At 39.9% G+C, this 20,900-nt stretch overlaps 1 protein-coding gene and 1 long non-coding RNA gene across 3 annotated transcripts in view; one reads left to right on the top strand and one right to left on the bottom strand.

Moving 5' to 3' along the window:
- Positions 1-4,123: 4,123 nt before the first annotated feature.
- LOC128914176 (uncharacterized) lies at positions 4,124-9,053 on the bottom strand. 2 transcript variants are annotated; one of them, XR_008468213.1, is made up of 3 exons: positions 8,994-9,053; positions 8,174-8,243; positions 4,124-4,787 (listed from the first exon to the last, which is right to left on the bottom strand). It is a non-coding gene; the product is annotated as an uncharacterized LOC128914176 (long non-coding RNA). The 2 variants fall into 2 exon arrangements; XR_008468212.1 differs by lacking the exon at positions 4,124-4,787 and adding an exon at positions 7,622-7,692 and having other exon boundaries at positions 8,994-9,051.
- A 121-nt stretch (positions 9,054-9,174) lies between these two features.
- LOC128913787 (cytosolic carboxypeptidase 6-like) overlaps positions 9,175-20,900 on the top strand; it is a 394,961-nt gene continuing 383,235 nt past the window's right edge. The window contains exon 1 of the mRNA XM_054211971.1: positions 9,175-9,206. Within this exon, the coding sequence (XP_054067946.1) occupies positions 9,176-9,206 (31 nt within the window). The 5' untranslated portion in view covers position 9,175. The remainder of the gene's footprint in view (positions 9,207-20,900) is intronic.

Below are 20,900 nucleotides of genomic sequence, written 5' to 3'. Positions count from 1 at the left end.
CTTGCTCTACAGTGGGATTCTCGAGTGATGCTCAGTCATGTGTGACCCCATCGGATGGTATAACTTAAGGTGGCTGATGGGGTTACCACTCTAGTGTCCAATCCTGCAATTTCCAGTACAGAATTTTAAGCGAAGGTGGAATTTACTTGGAGGCCCACCCCTATGGACGTTGTCAAGTTGCAGATACTGTGTCTGGTTTGTGAGCAACTCTGCCATCCATTCTAATTTTGGCACTGTTTCAGTACGGTTAAGGTTAGCTGTCCTGAGAGTGCTGTGCCCACTCCTTAATCAGACCCTCAGTACACTTGAACTTCAGTTCTCCTGTATAATGGAACATTACTTTCTGGTAGGTAACATTTTAAGAGTTTTTATATTCCAGCTGCTATTTCTAAGAGCTTATTCCTAAGTTGCCACCACTTTTGTGTGCGCTCAAAATACGAAAAGGAAATTAGCTTCCTTTTTCTGGTACAGCAGCCGCCATCCTAAGTGAGTCAATGAGTTCCCAAATGTAATATTTCAGTGCCATGTAAAAAGTAGAAGTGAGAGATGTATTAATGGGAACACTGTCTCTCTGCCAATCCTTGTGGGTCAGAGGATTAAGAGATACAGTAGCCCATCTGTGCTTCACCAAATATCCTCATTTAGAAGATAAACATGATATGTAACTACATTTTTTACTGTGCACTTCCTTCATCCAAACTTCAAGTCATTCTAATTTCATATTAATGTCTTAATTTTGAAATTGTTCTTGATTTCAAGATGGATTAGGTAGTAATTACCTTAAATGGTTTCTGCAGTTTCTGATCAAATACATATATACCTGTTCATTTCCTTCAGTCCTTAATTTCAAGGATTTTTTTTTCTTCTATCAGACCACTAACTCTTGCAGGCAGGGGCAGAAAAGCTTGCATGCTGTGAAGGTCCCAGAAGCTCTAGAATGCATAAGAAGTTGTTACGGGTGCAAACTTCAAAAAGTTCATGTAAATTTTTCTACAGACTCTATTTTCAAGGTTGGGGACAGATAACTGGGTGTGATTATGTCTTACTGAATATCCATTTCTCAGCATTGCTAGCTATAACAAGGGAAACAACTTTGGTAATCCCAGTGTTCAGGAATAACTAGATTTTTTATATTACTTGGCCAAAATAAGGAGAAATTAAAGAAAAGATGCTGTGTGTTTTATGTCTTCAAACACATAAAATAGTGATTTTAAAATGCAATTTTGAATGTAGTTGGTGTAACGATTCTCTAATGATGCTGGAGCCAGATCTCTGCCTATCTCAAGATGGTCAGGCTGAAGTTTGCATGGGCAGCACCCACTAGAAGGTGGCTGGCCTTGGTAGGCCCCATATTTTGCTTTACTCTGTACCCTGGAGTCCACAGAGAATGGCTCTGACCTCCCATTATCCCTTTTCTAAGCTGTTTGGTGTGCTGCTATGGGCTTGAGTTTTCCTTATTGTACTATTATTAAAGACCAATGTTGATAATATTTTGCACTACAAGGACTTCTTTTGGTGGCCCTGCATGGTTTACGGAATGACTGGCAAGCCAACGGTGTTCTTGCACAAGTACAGAGCAAAAACAATGGGCGTACGGTGAACGAGGACCTTGATGGCTGACTCCATCAGCCACCCGGTGCATTGAACTCGAGCCCACATGTGAACTTAACTACCAAAAGCAATCTACCTGCAGCCTCTGAATTCCTTCCTTGGATGCTTTTAAAAGGAAAAAAAAAAAAAAAAGATCATTGTTAGTCCACGTGGCTTAAGTTGGCATAGATCTATTTCAGTCCTATCTGAGCACTTGTAGGCCTTGTACATGATAGGAGAAAAAGACAGTTCCTTGCCACTTAGCACGTGAAAAAAATCCTAGGGAAGACAAGTGCATATTAGGGTGAGCCAACTGTTTACCATGATCTGCTAACAAATGTGAAAACTAAAAATGGCCTTTCTGCACTGGGATTTTATCGTGTATTAGTTGCCATGTGTTAGCGAACATAAGCTTATTGCAGTCTAAAGTAAATTCCTGCAATTTCAGTTTACCTCCTCTCTCCCAGCTGCTACATCTAGTGATTGTCTCTCAGATTGCTGCTCCTTTTTCTGTGCCGCTGGAACCTTGAGAAATTGTAACTGAAACCAAATCACGAATTTATTTAAAAAATATGGAACTTAACATGGTTCCTAAATCCATTATGAACTCTCTGCTAAAGAATGAAATTTCAGTTGGGAGCCCAATAATTATTGTCAAGACAGCAAACAATTGTTCAGTTAATCCCAAACTAAGTTCTGATTCTACCTCTCTCATCTTTCCAGATGTTCACTAGCTACACTAAAAGAATTTTAACAAAGTAGATGCTAAAAAGGACTAAAAGATAGAGAATTGTAGAGTTCATAGAATATTAAAACACAATGCATAAAATGTGTCTGTATAAATACAGGACAGAGTCTGGAAAGTGTCCCTAGTAATACAGAAATATTAATGAAAAACTAATACTCAGATATTAAATAATTTTCAATAAATATATGAAAACATCACAGAAGCATATATTTTAATTTCTAAGCTTAGGCGTAGTAGTCACTGCCACCAGGACCGTATCAGGATCACGTAGACCCCTTGGAAATACCCGCAAAGTAACAGTTTATTTAGCAGTTACATGATTAAAAGATACTTGAAAGTACTTTCACTACTGACAGCTTCCAGGGAATTGCAGGGTTCCAGCGTAGGAGAGCTCTTTGGGCCCCTTCTACCTGCTTCTGAATGGCGCAGTATTGTAATTCTTGCTTAGCATCACACTTGAGGTTTGAAATTCCTGACCTGTCTCGATCCACAGGTTCAAATCCAGGAGAACTGACTCAGCCCTTCATCTTTCCCAGAAAAAGTGAACTTTTATCGTATACACATGTATACCTTTCTGTTGGGAACTTAAAAATGAAGGTTCTTTATTTCCTGAAAATAATTGAAAAATATCAGGATTGTAATAGTAAGCATTTTTACCTGTCCTTGGGTAACATTTCTTTTTCCATTCTGCACCTGGGGGGCTGGCACTGACCTTTCTTTCCCGTCCTAGTCAGAGGCAGGCCATAAGTGCACATGGGCAACCCAGCCCTCAGCAAAGCTCTGCCCTGCTCCGAGGAGCAGTGAAAGAGAAAGGAAGCGGGTCTGAGAAAGCACCACACGTTGGCAGTCCACCACTTTTACAAGCTCAAAAGTGCTTGCGGAAGAGCAGAAAAGGAAGGTAGCGCTCAAAATCCTGGAGTCACAACTTGCTCCCCTTCCGCTCTCAGTACAGTTGTAATTTACCGATTGGGTTCCTGCAGGCTGACAGTTTCTCTGTGTAATTACACAATATTGATGCACATCCGTGAGGACAATTGTTAGGAACAAACAGTTCAAAATATCCATAAAATGTAAAATTAAAAAAAATATTTTCAGGAATGAAATGAGATGATGCTTCGCCCGCATGGGCACAAATTGATCCAAGTTTTGTGATCACGGTGTCTCAGGTTTCGTATCAGTTATCTCAGCATAACTTTTTGATTATTTCTGAAGTCATGCACAGAATGAGGGGAGACACAGTTTGACCTTTCCAGGCTTGCTGCATCTTAATTTTTCCTATGCTTAGAAATAATACAGAAAACCCCAAAGGATGATATTATTTTTGTATACAACATCTAAAGTTATACTAGGCATGTTCAGAATACATTAACGACACTGTCCTGACACAAGAAATTTACAATCTGCTTTTAGACACTACATAACTAATGAGAGCAATAAATGCTGGAAGAAGAGAAAGAGTGGATCAAGGTTACAATAACAAGATTATAGCATTCCTCCACTATATATGCATGTTTTAAAATCCACTTCATTTTTGCTACCTCAGTCTAGGCTTTGGTTTTTCATTTTGGCTCTCTTTTTTCCTTTATTAATTTTCTGTCTCAATCCACCAGACCATGACATCCTGGCTAAAAACTCTGACCAGACTTTTCCCCGCCCCCCCCAACCCCGTCTCTCTTCCTTTTCTCCCTTCCTTTTCTCCCTTCCTTTTCTCCCTTCCTTTTCTCCCTTCCTTTTCTCCCTTCCTTTTCTCCCTTCCTTTTCTCTTATTTTAATTTGCATTGTACCTTCTCTGCTTGCACAGACAACATTGATGGCACGTTTGTAGCAGAAATACTGTAACGGCCTTTTCTCTGACAGCGGTCAAAGTTGAAGTACCCTTAGAACATATACTTGAATGCATGCACTACTTCATTCTACACAGGGAATCTGATACAAAAAAAGTAATTATATGATTTCTACAATTACACTTGGATTTTTAAATACCCACTTTAAAGAACCATACCATACACCATACCATATACGTGGTGTGTCAAACGCGTGCAAAACTTGTGTTAGTACACTAGCTTCTTGTTCTCATCCAGCCTTAACAGTCACTTAAAAACAATTTGTGAAAAATCAATAATGCACCTTACTGGCTTTTCTGTAATGTATAAAAAAGGGTAGTTTTTTGCCAATTTTTTAAACACTCTGAAAATATCAGGATTGTAAAATTGGATTTTTATTGATTTTCTTGGAATATCTTTGGGGTTTCAACAGATATGTATTGACAGCAGCCACCTCAAGTTGAATCGAAAGTATTGAATGTGTAATGCAAATCATTCTATCTTCAACTTATTTGAATTATAGTCGTTAAAAAAAAAAAGCAATCAGAAATCTTTTTTCCTTTCAGTCTTTGCTCTTGTGGTATTATGCTTTCTCACGTTCTTTAGTCACCACACAGTCTTGCGGGCTGCAGACAAAAGATAAACAAACAAAAAAGACAGAATACCTAATGTTTCAAATATAAGCACAGATAAAAAAGTAAAACATACTTCTCAAGTCCTTATAGATTATAAATAGAGAAATGGTACAAATCCGAATTTAGAAAAATAATTTCTTTCTCAATATTTGTAACGGAGTTGTCAATCACATTAATTTTTATGTAAATTTACCTAAGCTGATGAATCATAACTGAATTATTGCCTAATCTTCCTGGGTTTGGCCGGCATTTCCATTTTTATTTCCGTTGCTTCAATTTTGTTTTATTTGTTTATATAATGGATTTTAAGAGTCCACTCCAGCACCCATAACTAACATGTCAAAAAGAGGGGGCCTGCTTCAACTCACATTCAGCCCAACACAAGAAGTGGTTGCAAGAGACAGATCAGAAGACGACAAGACTAGTCACCATGATAGACAGTAAATCTTGGCACACGGCTGACTATTCATTATCATTCCTTCAGTAGACATCACAGCATAGGAGATTTTTAGGGAGGGATTTGAAGGAGGAAAATTAGGTGAGTGGGAGTGAGAAGCAGCAGCAAGGGAAAGCATGAAGGTGCTGGTTTGAAAATGTAACAAGTAGAGAGTTATTACTGAATGAAATGTGTGGGGGGAAGACGTTGATTTCTCTATAGGATATTAAAAGACGGTAGGGTGGGAATAAGCTGTAAAGAGCCACAAAAGTGAAGTAGCTTTTGCTTGCTAAGCTGCTGAAAGAGGGGAGCGATACGTTGAAGTGAGGAATATGGCTGAAACAGCGATTATGAAGATAACCAGGGCAGCAGCGTTTTGCAACGCTGTTGTGTTAGTCTTTGCTTTGTGATGTCCAAAATCAGCTTTGGAAGGGCAGGGACCAAAGACACCTTTGTACTAACGAGCACCGTAACATATTTTCAGGTGCTCTAAAAATGCATAAATAAAAACGAGCAACTGCTTCTCCTGAGTACTATTTTCCCTCATTCTTCAGCCCTTATTCTTCAAGTTACACCATTCAGTTATCCTTCTATTTTCAAAAAAACCTTTCTATATGAACTTCCCAGTTCTCTCTTGTCAAATTATCTTACTGTTTTTGGAAAGAACGCATATCATCTATATTTAACACCATTTCATCTTGGTGAGGCGACTATAACATAGCATTAAACTCAGACTGAAAAAATGAGTGTGGCATTTCTAGGTTTTTCAAGTGTGTTAACTCAGAAGAGCTAATTTGACTGGAAAAAGTGCTTTCCCCCAGATGTCTTGGATTTCAATAGACCTTCTTGCAGGTTACTGAGTTAAGTTAATAGAATGGCAGTTAGATGCAAAAGGCCTTTGGATTAGTATTTGTGGTCACCATAGAATTGAGTCTCTCAGAGAAATGTGAATAAAGAGGTCATCTGAAGAACTGATACAGAAGGCTTCTCCACAGGCACTTAATTCTTAGAAATTTACAGATGAAAAATGCTATATAAGTATTAATAGATAGGAATGAAATATGGATGAGGGGACACTAAAGTTGGAATAGCAAGTAGAACAAAGGGAATAAGGGGACACGGGGACATGATAAGAAACCAGACTAGAGCTGCAGACTCAGCCATAACTGTGTAAGACCTTAAGAAAAAATAAAAAGGAAAGTTTAGATGAATCAATGAAGAGGTAAGTAATACTAATATGAGAAATTACTTGAAAGAGGGCTGAGATGGGAAATGGCAGGGAACCTAAAAGAAAGACGTTGTAGCAGGATAAAGGATGACCAGAAGCAAAAGTGTCCTAGCTACTGATACGGTCACCTTTTTAAAGAGAAAGACAAAGCCAGAACTGATAAAAGATTAGACAAGTAAAGAGGAAAAGGAATCAGGTTCGTTTTTTGTGACAGACAGACAGGTAGGAGACACACATGGAGAGATTCCAGGAGAGAATGTTTTTGTCTATGTTAAGCCTGAATTGGTGCTGATGATGTTTCTCAATGGATGTGCAAGAACATTTAATATAAACAACCAGCCATGAGATCTGAATGGACAGCAGAAAGAGACCAGAGTACACGTGGCATATTCTGAAGAGGGATGTCCCAGGATCATTTGCCCAGCAACAAACAAGGAAGAGCACAGGGCCTGGGTGATCTGGTAGCCTGGAGAAAGAGTATGAGGGAGAGGATGTGTGGGGGGTGTCTACTTACTGTAGTTCACTGTCAGCAGTGAGACAAATCAGCCTTTGTTGCGTGCTAGTGACCACCTACGGTTTATGAAGATTGCAGAGGGAAAAGTCTAGAAAATGTTTTCCAGAGCTTGGAACTAGATGATCCTTGCTGAACAAAGAGCAGTATCCATGCTCTTATGTTCTTCTGTGCAAGGGTGTATCTTCTAACCCCATCACAAAGCCTCCTTGGTACACCACTTTAGACAGGTATTTCATCAAGTCACCGGCAAGGAATATAGCTGAAGTAATATTAAATTAGCTTATATAATGCTAAAATAAGATACTGACAGTGAAGAGAAGTAGATAAAGGAAAGAGACTAAGTGCTGCTGAAACAGAAAGGAAACAGCAAAGAAAGGCAAACCACAAAAACAGATGCTGTAAAACCAACCAAATAACTATGAACTGAAAGAAGGATGAACAAGGCCGCAAAAGCCATGGAAAAAGGAAGCAACTGACCCTAAAGAAAAATCTAAGCATGTAGAAGCTGCAGGTATTATTATTATCCATGTGAGTCTTGTTAACAGGAGTTGAACTGGAGCAGAAAAGGCACATACCAGCTACAGAGAGACAAAGTGATCTTTAAAGAACAGAACTTCAGATGAAGAAAGATGCAATTTTACTTGCCTTGATTTTTAAGCTTGGAGTGCTTCACTGACTAGTCATTGGGCACTAGGAAGTGGTTATGTTAATTCACTAGCTAGAAGAAAACAAACAAGTAAATGTGTACATAGTCATAGAAACAGTCCTGCCTGTTTCCATTGCTTAACACTGCACACATACTGCCTGTTTCACAGTTTTAACAGCCACCAGTTTGGGGTGCGTTCACCCCCATATCTGCCTCTGTATGCAAATATACATGATTCTAGGCCTTGATGCTTGTGCTTTTAACACTGTCCTTGTCCCATGGCTAGCCTCGCTTCTGAGAGTTTGGAGTTTGTCTGTGTTGATGATGCACAATGAAACTTCCGTCTCAGTCTTGCATTAGTGAGACACGCATGATCAGACCCAACCTGCTGGGTCTCTTGGGAAACACACACATAATTAGCCCCTTTGCACCAAAGACTTCATTGCTGTGTTTGCCACATGGTGAGTGTCACCCAGTGGGCCTGCAAACACACACACAGAAACCCTCCCGTCCCCAGGAAGCATCACTGTATTTGCCATATGGTCAGGCTCACCTGCTAGGTCTGGGAGAAGGAGACAGACGGGCAACACTCACACACATAATGAAGCTCCCCATTGGGCTGCCTTAAGAAGTAAAAAAAAAAAAAAAGTTGACATAACTGCCACATCATCAGACTCACCTGCTGAGATTTTGGGCAGGGTGGGGTAGTCACACACACATGCATTTGCCATCTCTGCCCAAAGAGCGCCTCCTTGTAGTGTCTCTGCTCCACCCCAGTGTATCAGGATGGAAACCAGAGCAAAGAACGCACTCCCTTCCCCACTGGGGCGACAGAGACCCCTAACCCAAACCGGCCGCCAGGCCCCTCTGCCCCCCCGCTCCCCTCCGGGCTGCAAGGCTGCAATTGCTCCCTGATCTGGCTGGAGGGGGACGTGCACCTCCGCAACGAGCTCCACAATTGCTCCTCCTCGGAGCCCTCTGGCTACCGCAGGGCCAGACCCGACTCCCCGCGGGCGGGGAGCGAGGCCCGGCTGGGGGCTCAGGCCCCCGGCTACTACCCCCCTCCTCCGGGGCGCTGTTACTGTAATTGCCGAGTCAGAGAGTCACCAGGGAGAAGATAACAAACCCTTCCCTCCCTGGGCTACCAGCGCTTGTAAACACCAGTGGCGAGAGCCTCTGAAGGGCCGGCCGGGCTCTCCTCACGCACGGCCGTCCCCGCCCCTCACGCAGCGCCGGCTCCCCCTCCATGCCCGCCACGCACGGCCGCCCCACCCGCCAGCACCGCGGCGGCCGCCGGCCTGGGTGACCAGGGGAAGAAACACTCTGCATCCCCGGGCCCGGCCGTGCTCCCCGGGGCGCCGGGAAAGCTTTACCCGGGCACCGTCCATCAGGTCCCGCCGCCCCCGCTCCGCCATGGCGGCCTGTGGGCGGGCGGGCGGGCGGGGAGGGAGGCGGGGGCGCGGGACTCCCCTGGCGGTGACGTGTGTTGCCATGGCGACGGCCAGGCAGCGTCTCGCGCCGTGTTGGGGGGGTGAGGGGGGGGATGACAACAAATATGGCGGAGAGGAGCAGGACGGCAGAGACGGGTCAGTGCCAGCCGCAGTCGCCTGGGCGGGGGGAGAGGGGAAGAGCCCCCCTTCTCCAGGGGCTTCTGGCAGTAGCGGGGGCCCGCCTCGCCTCGGAGTGCCGGGGACGGAGCCCTTCTCTCAGGGGAAAGGGAGGGAAGCGCCTCCTGGCCGAAGGCAGTGAGGTGGAGAAGGGGCCCGGGGCAGAGGCCCCTGCCCAGGGAGCTGTGGAGGAGGGCGAGGCATCTTCCCTTGGGGGATGAGGAGCATCTTCCCGGGGGAGAGGTGGTCGTGGGGAGTGTCCCTTCAGGCAGGGAGAGGGGGAATAACCCCCAGGCTGTCCAGCCCTGCCTGGGGGGGAGGGGGGGGATTGCCCCGTTGTGGGGAGGAAGGCGGGAGGGCGAGAGCCCTCCTCACCCAGCAGACAAAACGTGGGGGAGAGCCCCGGTCGTGCAGAGGAAGAAGCTGATGGTGGGGCAGCCCGCGCTGCGGGCCATCCTCCCCGCACAGGGGGCAAAGGTGGCGGTGGTGAAGAGCGGAGCAAAACGGTGGTGCGCAGGAGTTCCCCTCACACAAGAAACCACGACCTGCTCGATTTAGAATGAAAAAATTGTATGTGAAGACATGGTGTTGGAATTGAAATGGCACCAGACGGTTGATCGCTTGGGGATTGACCTGCAGGTGCTGTTTGACTTGTCCCAGGAGGTGTAAAGAACCTGGCGGCTGCAGAGGGGCAGCGTGCCCAACACCTTACATCTCACATACCTTATTCTGCGAGGTTCTCTTTAAGGAAGCTGCCAAATGGTATTCTTCCTATTCAGGATGTATTAACAATGGCTCTAACCATTGTGTTATGGGTGGATATGTGTGGATATCCTCCCAGTGTATGGGAGGATAAGTTTGTTGGTGAAACTGAAGTTTTGTCTTTCCTCACGAATGATGAGAATCGTGTAGGTACAGGGGTCTTTCCTATTGTAACAAAACACAGTTAAGGTCTTTTCCAACCCACATGAAAACAAAAGCCCCCAAAATAAATTAATGAAAATTAGAGATATTAACATTTGGAGGATGAAACAAAGATAATGAGTTTTTCTGAATATTGACTATCCCAGAGCATCACACATAAATTATCTGGGTTCCTGGACCAAAAGTTAATTTTCCTAGCCTGCTGTGTTAGCTGCTGTGCATGTGCTTTTCAGCCTCAGAAGTGGCTCCAAATGAAGACGCATTATCCATAAAACTGATTTTGAACTTTTGGGCCACTTAAGGTGAAAAAAAGTGATAAATATGGGAAATGCTGTTGTGCTCTGGGAAACAATATGAGCTACATTGATGGCTGCATCGAAATGGATGGGCCATAAGTTTCTTGATTCCCTCTCTTCAGCCATGCTGTTTATGAACACCTGAAACCACACTGTAAAGTTTATTGTACATTAAACTTGTCCATGAGGCAGGTGATTATTTTCATCCGCTGTGTTGTGCCACACTACTAAACACAGCTGATGAGATCTGACTGCGCTGTAAAACAGGAAACAAATCTCCAGTGACCGTTTGACTTTGTCAGCTTTCCTACCTACTCCATCTACCTATGCCTGTGCTGTCGTCAGTAACTTTCTTTAACATATAATGTAACTTTCCTACTAGTCCCATATAAGCGCATAAACTTACTTTTATATTGTGTTCTCTGCTGTATTAATCTGCAGCCTTACAGTATTTGCTTTTTATTTTTAACCTTGTCCAGAACTTTTTCCACATTTAACCATTGCAGCTAACTAGTCAATGATTTTCTCATAAATGTTGTGTTTCAGCTTGTGCTGAAATCACGTTTAGTTGCATGTTCCTGATGCACATCCACTTAAGTTTTGCAATGCTTGTCTGGCCATTTTGAAAGTCTTAATTTGCAGGTCCTTCTTTTTTTGAGAAACCAGGTGAGGAATTAAAAATGAAAAGATCCACAAAAATAGGAGAAAGACACAAAACTTTCAGACATCAATGGGGCTTGGGGAGCAAACTGTGATCTTGGCCTATTTTTAAGAAGGGACATGGAAAGCAGGCTGTGGCAAAAAAAATAGGTGGGGTGGTTTGGGTTGGTTTTTTTTTTCTTTTTCCCCCTAAACTTTTGTTTCTGACTGCGACCTGACACTAAGGGTACAGACAGGGGTAAAGACGGACAAGGGTAAACTCTTCTTTTAGGGATCCATGACAGATGCCCTAAAGAATCTGTTAGTCCCCTTAGTGCTGGAAGACACTGACACTGTTGATGTACATGTAACATAATTGGGGAATGTTCTTGTTCTTGGTGCATCCTGACTTCTTAGTATGTCTTCATGATACATCAAGTCTGGACCAGTCTTTAGGAGATATAGGAATCTAGCTCTGGAACCTGCATTTTGCACAAATTTAAATTTTTAGTATGGATGCAAGGAGAATAAAGCCATTACAAAAGGACTGAACATTGTTCAAACCATATGAATTGATTTAACCAGTATGACTATATTATACCTGCTGTTTTGTTTTTACAGCAACATCATGTTTTTATTCCTGGATCAGAAAACACAAGTAATAACTAAGTCTTATCTTCCCATCTTGAAATATTGATTGTTATTTGTAATTTTCAAATGAGAAAACTGAACGTCATGGTTTCACTGGGATGGAGTTAACTGAGTTACAGAGAAATTAAAGGTAACTTACCCATGCTTTATAGCAACACAGATTACTGTTATGGTCCATTCTTTACTGGTTTAATTCAGTAACCTGTGTTTGACAAGAGTCAGCGTCAGGGAAAGATGTCAGAAAAAACATAATGTGCACTTACAGAAAGGTGATTCTAAAAATTAAGTTTCTTCCTAAATATTATCTGATACTGAATTATGTACATCTAAGATGCTTACAACCCCTCTAAACTCTTAGCTTTGAAAGTATATGGTGTCAAGAGGTTCAATATATGAATTATACTTTATGGAAAACATACCTTTTTACAATGTCAGAATTTTTCATTTCAGTTTTATTAGTATCTGCTTATTCTTCTGTTACAGGAAAGTAAATCTGTTAATCTGTTTTACAGTGGTAATTATACTTATTGTTTCCATATATTAAAATCTTTTCATATTTCCATTCCTTTGTCATGTAGAATATTTTTGTTTCTGTAGTAGTTTTTGCGAATTTTTAAACTTTTTTTTTTTTTGTTAGGGAGGGGGATTAGGACACACAGAATTGCGCAAAGTACTTCAGAGAAGGGACTACCATCAGCTTTTATTTTACTGTTACGCTGTTATTTTCTACATCATGGTTTAAGACAATCTGTGTGTTTCAAATGAGATTGAGACTTAATACGGAAGGTAGGTTATCACACATCTATCTACTATGGAGTTCGTATTCTGGTGCTGTCTTCTCTGGACTAGGCAGACATCTGATCTAATCCGTCAAAATAGTTTCTTTGTTCTCATGTTCAGTTAGAGTGCTGCGAATCAACTTGCTTTACCCTGGATTAATCAGTCATTTTCCCATTGCAGTTGGCTCCTTAGTTCTAGCTGTTTTCTTGGAACCGCTCAAATCAGCTTTCTGCAATAAACTGTAAGTTTGTATGCTTCCCTGTTTGGGTTTCCAGGCTGAAGCCTCATGTCTCAAGCTGAGAATCCAAATTAAAAGCAACTTAAATCTTCACAAATGAAGTCTGCAGGAGAATGAAAGTGATTCAGACTAGTTTGTTCCTTTCAGGAGCTTCTTGGTTTGACTTCCAGTTGTTCCGCTCAGCTGACCTTGATGTCTCAAACCTGTGGAAGACAGGGGATATAGCCAGACGGCCAGTTCAGTTAAGTTTCTTCGAAAACAGATCAATGTTATTTTTCCAGTTCTGTAGCAAAGAGGACCATGTTAACTTCTCTATGGAAGGTTTAGGAGTAGGTCAAAGTGGGTACAGAATGCCTGTATTTGCTGATTTTTTGACCCATGAACCAGGGGAAAGTATTTAACTTTCCAGATATGGATCCAGCTAAAATTTCACTAGTTATCTCATTCTCCCCAGGTTACTCTTACTCTTCTAGGCATCTGTATTACCTTCAAAAGACTTGCTTCCAGAGCCCTGAATGATCAAAGGGTGAAGGTTATCTCTGAGTTCTGTAATAGTTTTCTATCTGAGACAGATGAATATTAGCCTGGATTGACAGTTCTAATATGTGTTATTCCACAGTTGCTAGTCATTTTGTGGATATTAGTATTTCTGATATTTCACTGAGTTGTCGTCACTGAAATCATAGTGAAAGCAAAAAATGGCATTTACTCACAGTACTGGACAGGATATAAATATATGTCTTTAGACCAAAGATCCTTGTTATCGGAACAAACAGATTTCCCAGCTGAATGTGTAGTTTTTCATGTTTATTTACATGTCATGATAGGTACCTTGCAGAGCGATGTAAACTCACATTTCATATTAAGAATGGTTAGAGTTTTCAAAAGCGTTCACAGCCGGGCTGACCTGGCTTGAGGGAGGAGAAGTTCAAACCACTGCTGAATGCTGAACCCCCACTCAAAGGTTGCGTAGTAATTAACATTTCTAAAATACTTAGTGTTGAGATCATTATTTCAGATCTGCATGTGGAGACCCCGATAGAATAGCTGTGTAAATTCTGCAGTGTTTTCTAATTGATTTTAATATAATAGTATTGAGATGGACTATTTTCAAAGATAACTTCTGATTATTCTTTCAAAAAAGAATAGTTATTCTTTTAAAAATATTTAATCACATATGGTATGAACACATTCCATTATGAGGAACATACTGCTTTCTTTTAGGTGGCCTAAATTATTAAATAAAAAGCTGAAATAGTAAGACAACCTAATTTATTTGTCATTAAGTATAGGCCTTTTTGATAACTGGAACTTCTCGTTCATTGGCTTTATCATGAGGAAATTTAAAATAGGAAAAATCTGCTAATTATTTTAACAGTATTATTTAACCTTGGTCTTTAAAATAACACTGTACATCAGTAATACTTCTGGTTTTCCAGGCAAATTTCATTTCTTCAATTGAATTGCCCTTTCTTAAATTATTTCTGAATTTTAAAGTGTATATAAACAATATAGCTTATTTCCTAATATACACTACTAGCCTGTAAACATAGCTGAATTCCAGTGTTTGGGAAAAGACATTGCAGTCTTAATGCTGAAAGGGATCTGCCCACTATATCCTCCTGTCAACATGAAGAGATTTCAAAAGTCAGTGGAAAACTGTAAGGCTACTGGGCCCGGCCTTGCAGATGTTCACGCACCATAAAGTGCTATTTACAGTTGTTTATAAAATGCTGCAGGATGTATTTGTAAACAAATCTAAAATGTATTTTGTGCAACAAACGCATTTGCCAGAACTTACTGATAGCATCGGTACATTTTAGCTTAAGCAGTTTGAAGTCCAGGGAATATTAGACAAAGGTTTGTTAGTAAATTTGAAGCACTCTGTAAGACCATTAATTACTTCAGTTCTTACTGCTTAAGTTGAAATATTCATTGAAGTGATATGTAGAAATCAACTAAGGTTGCTACAGAAAAATATTATAATAATCATTATACTCTGTTGCCAGTAGACTGATATTCAACTAATTTCCAGCTTTTTCAGTTATGTAGTGGAAACAATCCCCACTAGAAGAATTCACTGAAGAAGAGCTGCTAACATATTTTTGGTACTTACAGCTTTGATCATATTTCTCTTACATAATTTGCCATATAAGGAGACCTGAGAAATACTAATGAAGGCTTTATACAGCCAGAAGATATAATTTCAGAAAAAGAAAGAAACAGGAATGTATTGGGTATTCCAGTTGCCACTTCTTAATGGTTCACCATTTCCTAGCCATATTTCAAACATTTTTTTCTTTGACAAATAATCAAAGCTTTTGAAAGTTAACTTACCTCAAGCCTCCCAACGTTTTTTCTTTCAGTGAAGTTCAAAGCACCCTATTAATTATTAGTGCTTGTGAGAGGAGGTTTTTGAATTTGTAAAAAGTAAAATGAGACATATTGAGAATTTTAATAGGTTTTATGCTGAAATTTGTAAAACAGAAGTTTCTGCAAGTTTCTTTAGTGTGGCTGTCACTGTATTTAGTAGGCAGAAATCTCATGCAAAAAACCTGATCAACTTCAGAATGCGTTCATATGGCCTATATAGCATTTCTATTTTTTGAAGTTGAGCTTTATAGATATAATGCTCATTAAAATAGTTTTTGAAGTCACCTTCCTGTGTTAAAATGTAACTGGCTTGATCTCCACATGGGGCCACTAACAGGACTGGGAAACTTAGATCTGCAGCACAAGCCTGCTTTCCAAATGGGACACGTAATAACAATAGCTGTCATCTTTCATAGAAGAAATGGATAACTTGTCGACACTTAGAGGTTTTCCTTCCTCCTGTTCCTCTTTCCTCCAGCAACACCTGTTTAGGGACAAAAGCAATAGAGTGAAATGACTGTATAGTCATCTTTACTTTTTTTTTTTTTTTTTTTTTAATAAAGAGCTAGGATACCCTGAGAACAGAAAGCACCAATCCCTGGATAAATGAGGTGCTACATGATGAGAAGAGGAGTTTGGTACAGATATTTGCTGCTAACGTCACTTAGATCCAGCAGTGCTGCCTCTGCTCAGCAGTGGTGCTGCTGGATGCAGACTGGCTCCCCCAGACCCGCCTAGGAATATGCATCGTGCTACACCACTCTTGTTTCTGGAGGATTGATTGTGCTGCCCTTTTCCAGAACTATGTGATTCTATAGAAACCAGCTCCGATTTCTCAAGTAATCCCCCAAGGTAGTTGGCATGCAGAGGCTTGGTGTAGAATTGCCATGTTTAGATTGCATTGTACCTGAGATAATAAGTTCTTCCAGGCTCAAGCTGTGCCTGCAATTAATCTACAATTTAGGTAAACCAATTTACAAATAATCAAGAGTTGGTTGTGGGTGCACATCTATGTGTCCCGTATCCCAGCTTCCCACATTGTACCCACAACTCATCATTTTCTTGACATTGCCACAGAGGCTAAGCCTGTCGTTTAAGAAAGTGCTGTATTTTTTAATCTTAGATTTTTAAATAAGTTTTTTTGAAGTAATTTTACTATTTTTATGTTGGAATGGTTTGGAAAACTCTGCTCTACCAAAATAATAATAATGACTTCAATTTCATTTTGTCACAGGCTATGCAAATTCAGAGATGTGGGCTTTAGTATTAAATCTAGGGTCATGATCCTGCAAGTGTTTGGCATTGAGCTTGATGTATATATGTGTATAGTAAAGTGTTTTCATGGTTGGTTCTGGTTTAGGATAAGTCATGTAGTAAGGTTGGACACCAGAACATATACAGTCTGATACATACATTTTCTAATACACATATATGTCTCGGTTCTCTCAGTATGGTTAACTGGCTGATTTTGTAGATTCATTGTGGCAAAGATCAAGTGTGTAGGAAAGGGGGCAGGAGAAGAAAGTGGTTGCCTTAAATTATTATTATTAAATAGATAAACTATCTAACTGTATTTTGTTTACATTCTAATTCATAGAGCTATTTACTTAGCAGTGGATCTCACAATCATGAGTAAAAATTGGCAAGATTTTGCTTTTACATATTGTTTCGTAACCACCTTGAAAAATATGTCGAATTTCAGTCTCCACGAAAGCAAGTGGAACATCAGTTCCCGTGAATCACCAGAGCAGAGCAGCAGGAATCCATTCCAAAGAAAGCCCAGCTGGATTCATTATGGGTCTACTGATGTGTTTTCATTTGCAATAAGCAGCAAAGTTACTGTGCAATTACAGTAATCTTTACAGTAAACTTTAGAGCTGGGTAACACCTGTCAAGTGACTATCATGTTTTCATGCATACGTAATGCAGATGAAATAGTATGATGCACTTGATTAATGGAATATTCCTCAAATAACCTATACAAATCCAAAGGCAGTGGCATTATTTCAGGGGAACTGTCCATGTGAAATAGGATTGTGAGATAAACTTGCCTCTGTCCTACTTACCTATACCCGAGGTCTGTAGTACTGCGAAATAACAGATGTTTTGTAACTACACAGAATACCGGTATATCTGCTGGTTATTTTATTTCAAAGCAGTACAAATAATCAGTAATTTGATCTCAGGGCTTTCTGTATGTAAGCCTTCTTGTAGGTAGAATTTTGGCTTGTGTTATGAATATTTGAAATACTTTGCATGCATTTCATATTCCTATAAATATTGTATCAACTTAAGATTTGCTTAGTTAAAAAATGCTGAATATGGTGTATTAGTTAGTAGTGTTCTCTGTAGTTAAGTTCCTGTTGTTATGTTGCTGATGCAAGAGAGTTAATACATCAAGTTTGCTTTGCTGACATTTTTATGTTAGAAAACAGGAATTCTGAAACAATATTTAAATCTTTTGCTATACAGTACTTATATGTTGCGAATAAAATAAAACACTGCAATGATCTAATTATTTGACATGAAGTACTATATTAAGTGTTTCTTAACTAAAGAGTAAATTCAGCAATGTGAGTGGGCAATGCTTGGGTGGAAGAAATTCTCAGTGGCTTAAAATATTACTTTTGGAATGGGCTGTTTTGGAAAGTAAGTGTAAAGATGCTATTCTCAACTAAGAAGTTAAAGGAGTTGTTTCAATGAGTAATTATAATTATGGCAGTAATTAATAGTGTAATTGATTTCAGCAACCTCGGGGAACAAATTATTCCAGAAGTAGTACTAAAATCCCCAAATTATTTTTAATATGTAGTAGTCAAGAAGATTTTAACTCCAAAGTGAAGAAATTAACTGTGTCTGAAACTACAGTTGACTTAAATTGTCTGACAGAAGACATGCCTTCCTCTAAACAAAAAGTAAATAGGAAGCAAGGGTAAACCTGTACCTTTAAATTACACATATTCAAGAGCCAAGGAAAAATAGAAGTTCAACCCAAAGAAGGATGCATGAATTATAGTGCGTGATACACAGGATGGAAATTGTCAGTGAACTTACGTTGCCCAGTTTTTGCTTATCACACTTATAACAGTAGCCCAAGCAGTTGTGGCAGTGTGCAATTACCTGTCTTCCCATTGCTTGTGAAGTACAAGGTCTGGAAGAGAAAGAGGGTGCTATGCAAAACTGCTGCTCTGTTTCCCCACAGGATTTTGTGCTCCGTGGAGCCCTCATGGAAAGCGTACTTTCCCAGGGATAATGATGTTAGTGGTTGAGTCAGGAATTGAATTCAAGTCTCCTGAATGTTAGACTTACTCAGTGATAACCAAATACATCTTTTTCTTTGGATAGGTGCATCCACAACAAATTTACAGTCGTCACACCTTAGATAGATAGCGAAAAAACAAAATACTTCTGAATGGTGGGTATGGTGTAGTACCACAGCTGGCCTGTGTTGAGGCTCACCAGGCTGATTGCTTTTGGAGAATACCTGAGAATGAGCTAAAAGCCTGATCCAAATTAGAAGGCATAGCTGTATTACCTCAGTGCTGAACCTGAAATAATGTCCGTGATATAGCTTATGAGCTCAGGTGCAGCAGCACAGCTGTAGCTGGATTCTTTTGGGCTTGTTGGGATCACAGCAGATAAGCTCATGTCTTCCAAAATATAGCATCAACATCTCTTTAAATACAGGTCTGGAAAGCCCCAGTTCAATCAGCAAACATATTAAGACATTAAAAGTGCTTGGAATTTGACATGAAAGGGGTAATTTTCATAAATAGAAAAAGCAGTTTATATGTTTCTTACTTGATCTTGCCAATGCTCTTATAAGACTTCCATAGCACTTCATACTTAGTACTTTTAGGACATGCTTTTTGTGGGCAAGCATTTTGAACGTGAGTCAGGACTGAGGAGTATGAAACCTAGGACGATTAAAATAAGTAAAACCGTGGCCTTTTGAGAAAGATGAAATAAACCTACTTCTCTGTTAAATCAGGAATAATTATTACTTACTGAGTCCTTTTCAGTTTCCCAGCTGAGAATCAGTTGGTCTTAAAGAAGAGAGACACACAAAGTTGTTAACTTACAGAGATAATCATCTCTATTAGTCATTGAAGGTTACATAGTCATGGGTCAGGGTCATTGCATTGGTTGGTACATATCAGATGTTTCAGTTGCATTTACCTTGCCTCAACCTGAGTTAGTTTTAGTTTAGAAATTTATTTTATCATGGCTTCTTTCAGTTATGCTGTCAGTAAACTGATTTTAATTACGCTGTTCTTGTAGTATAAAGACCACCTGATGTACATAGTGCTCACTCCTGGTTAGGATATGGTAAACTGACTGTTGGTTAGTCACATCTTGTGCTCTTAAATCAGAAAAACTAATTATCTTAGAATATACAGTGTGGATAAAGAAAAAAAAAACCATGGAAGAAGTAATGTTCCTATACTGAAAACAGTTTTTGCAATAAAATATGATTTTACTGCATAGGAGGGAAATGGTCAATGTAGTCTGTAGACCAGATCTCTGTTGCTTTATCAGTGTAAGTATGGATTAAGTCCGTCTGTTTCATACCTTCTGTATTTCTATACATAGAAATTAAAGTTTGATCTGCACCAGCTATAGCTGAATCAATATCCTTTGGTTTGTGCTATTTCTTGAGGTTGTTCAGAAATATCTTCTAGTAAGCATTTTGCAGGTAATCATTCTGCATTTGAAAACTTTGTCAAAGAAAGGTTTTGGAAAATGCATAGTATATACATGTGTATCGTTAATACACCTAAAAGTTTAAGCTAGATATCATGTTTTTGTTAAATCAGTGCTTCATACAGCTGTTGAAACATGGATATATACCTAGCATATCTATGTATATATTGATATATATATATAGCATGTGAAACTTTCCTTTCCTTCCTTCCTTCCTTCCTTCTGACTTTCTCCATCCTCCCCCACATATAATACAAAACCAGTTGTATAAAAGCTGATTTTTTTCATGATTAGGCGGCATGGGTATCAGTGAATACTAGTGAATGACTTCAACCACCAAGCTCTTTTTCCAGTTTTGTGGGTAGTAGTATGAGCTTTTGCCCTTAACCTGGCATTTTCCACCAACTACAATTCCAAACCCTGCAATTGTCTGCATGTTTTGACTTGGTATTTTCTGCAGGTCACATGCACTCCTTGTCTGTGGGCAATCTGTCGCTTATAGATTTCAAAAACACATAGGACCCTATGAAGGAAAGTTTTACCCATTGAAGTTCTGTTAGTACCTCGGAAGGGATCTGCTTTAACTCTTCAGTTCTTTTCCTGCCTCAGAATCCCTAGACACAAAATTTCCTCTTGCCCCAAAAAATCCTTTGCTGACTTAGAACTTGAATTCCCATGCACTCTTCAATGGGAGTTTCAGCATCTCCTGTTATTCATACGCAGACCTAATTCTCTGAGCCACCTCTTATCTCCCAGGAAGGATGGACTTGCTGATACAATTAATTTTTGCAGATGCAACTTTGAGGACTAGCTGAGCTCAGTAGCTATTATTTACTGTTTTCTCTGCTAGTTGGGGATGTATGTGATGCATCATATTTTTGTTTACAATTTATATGTTTTATGCTTTTGTTTGATCTGTTTTTTGTTTAAAGAAGTATTGCTACTATAGCAACTGTTGCATCATGTGATATCTTTGATATTATCAAGATGCCAAATACTTGTTAAAGAATAAATCTGTACATCAGATGAAATTCACTGATTCTTACAATGTTTTTAAATAAACATATT

The sequence above is a fragment of the Rissa tridactyla genome, chromosome 8 (genome assembly GCF_028500815.1).
Source record: "Rissa tridactyla isolate bRisTri1 chromosome 8, bRisTri1.patW.cur.20221130, whole genome shotgun sequence".
Taxonomy (NCBI): Eukaryota; Metazoa; Chordata; class Aves; order Charadriiformes; family Laridae; genus Rissa; species Rissa tridactyla.
This window is presented reverse-complemented; position numbering and strand designations above follow the sequence as displayed.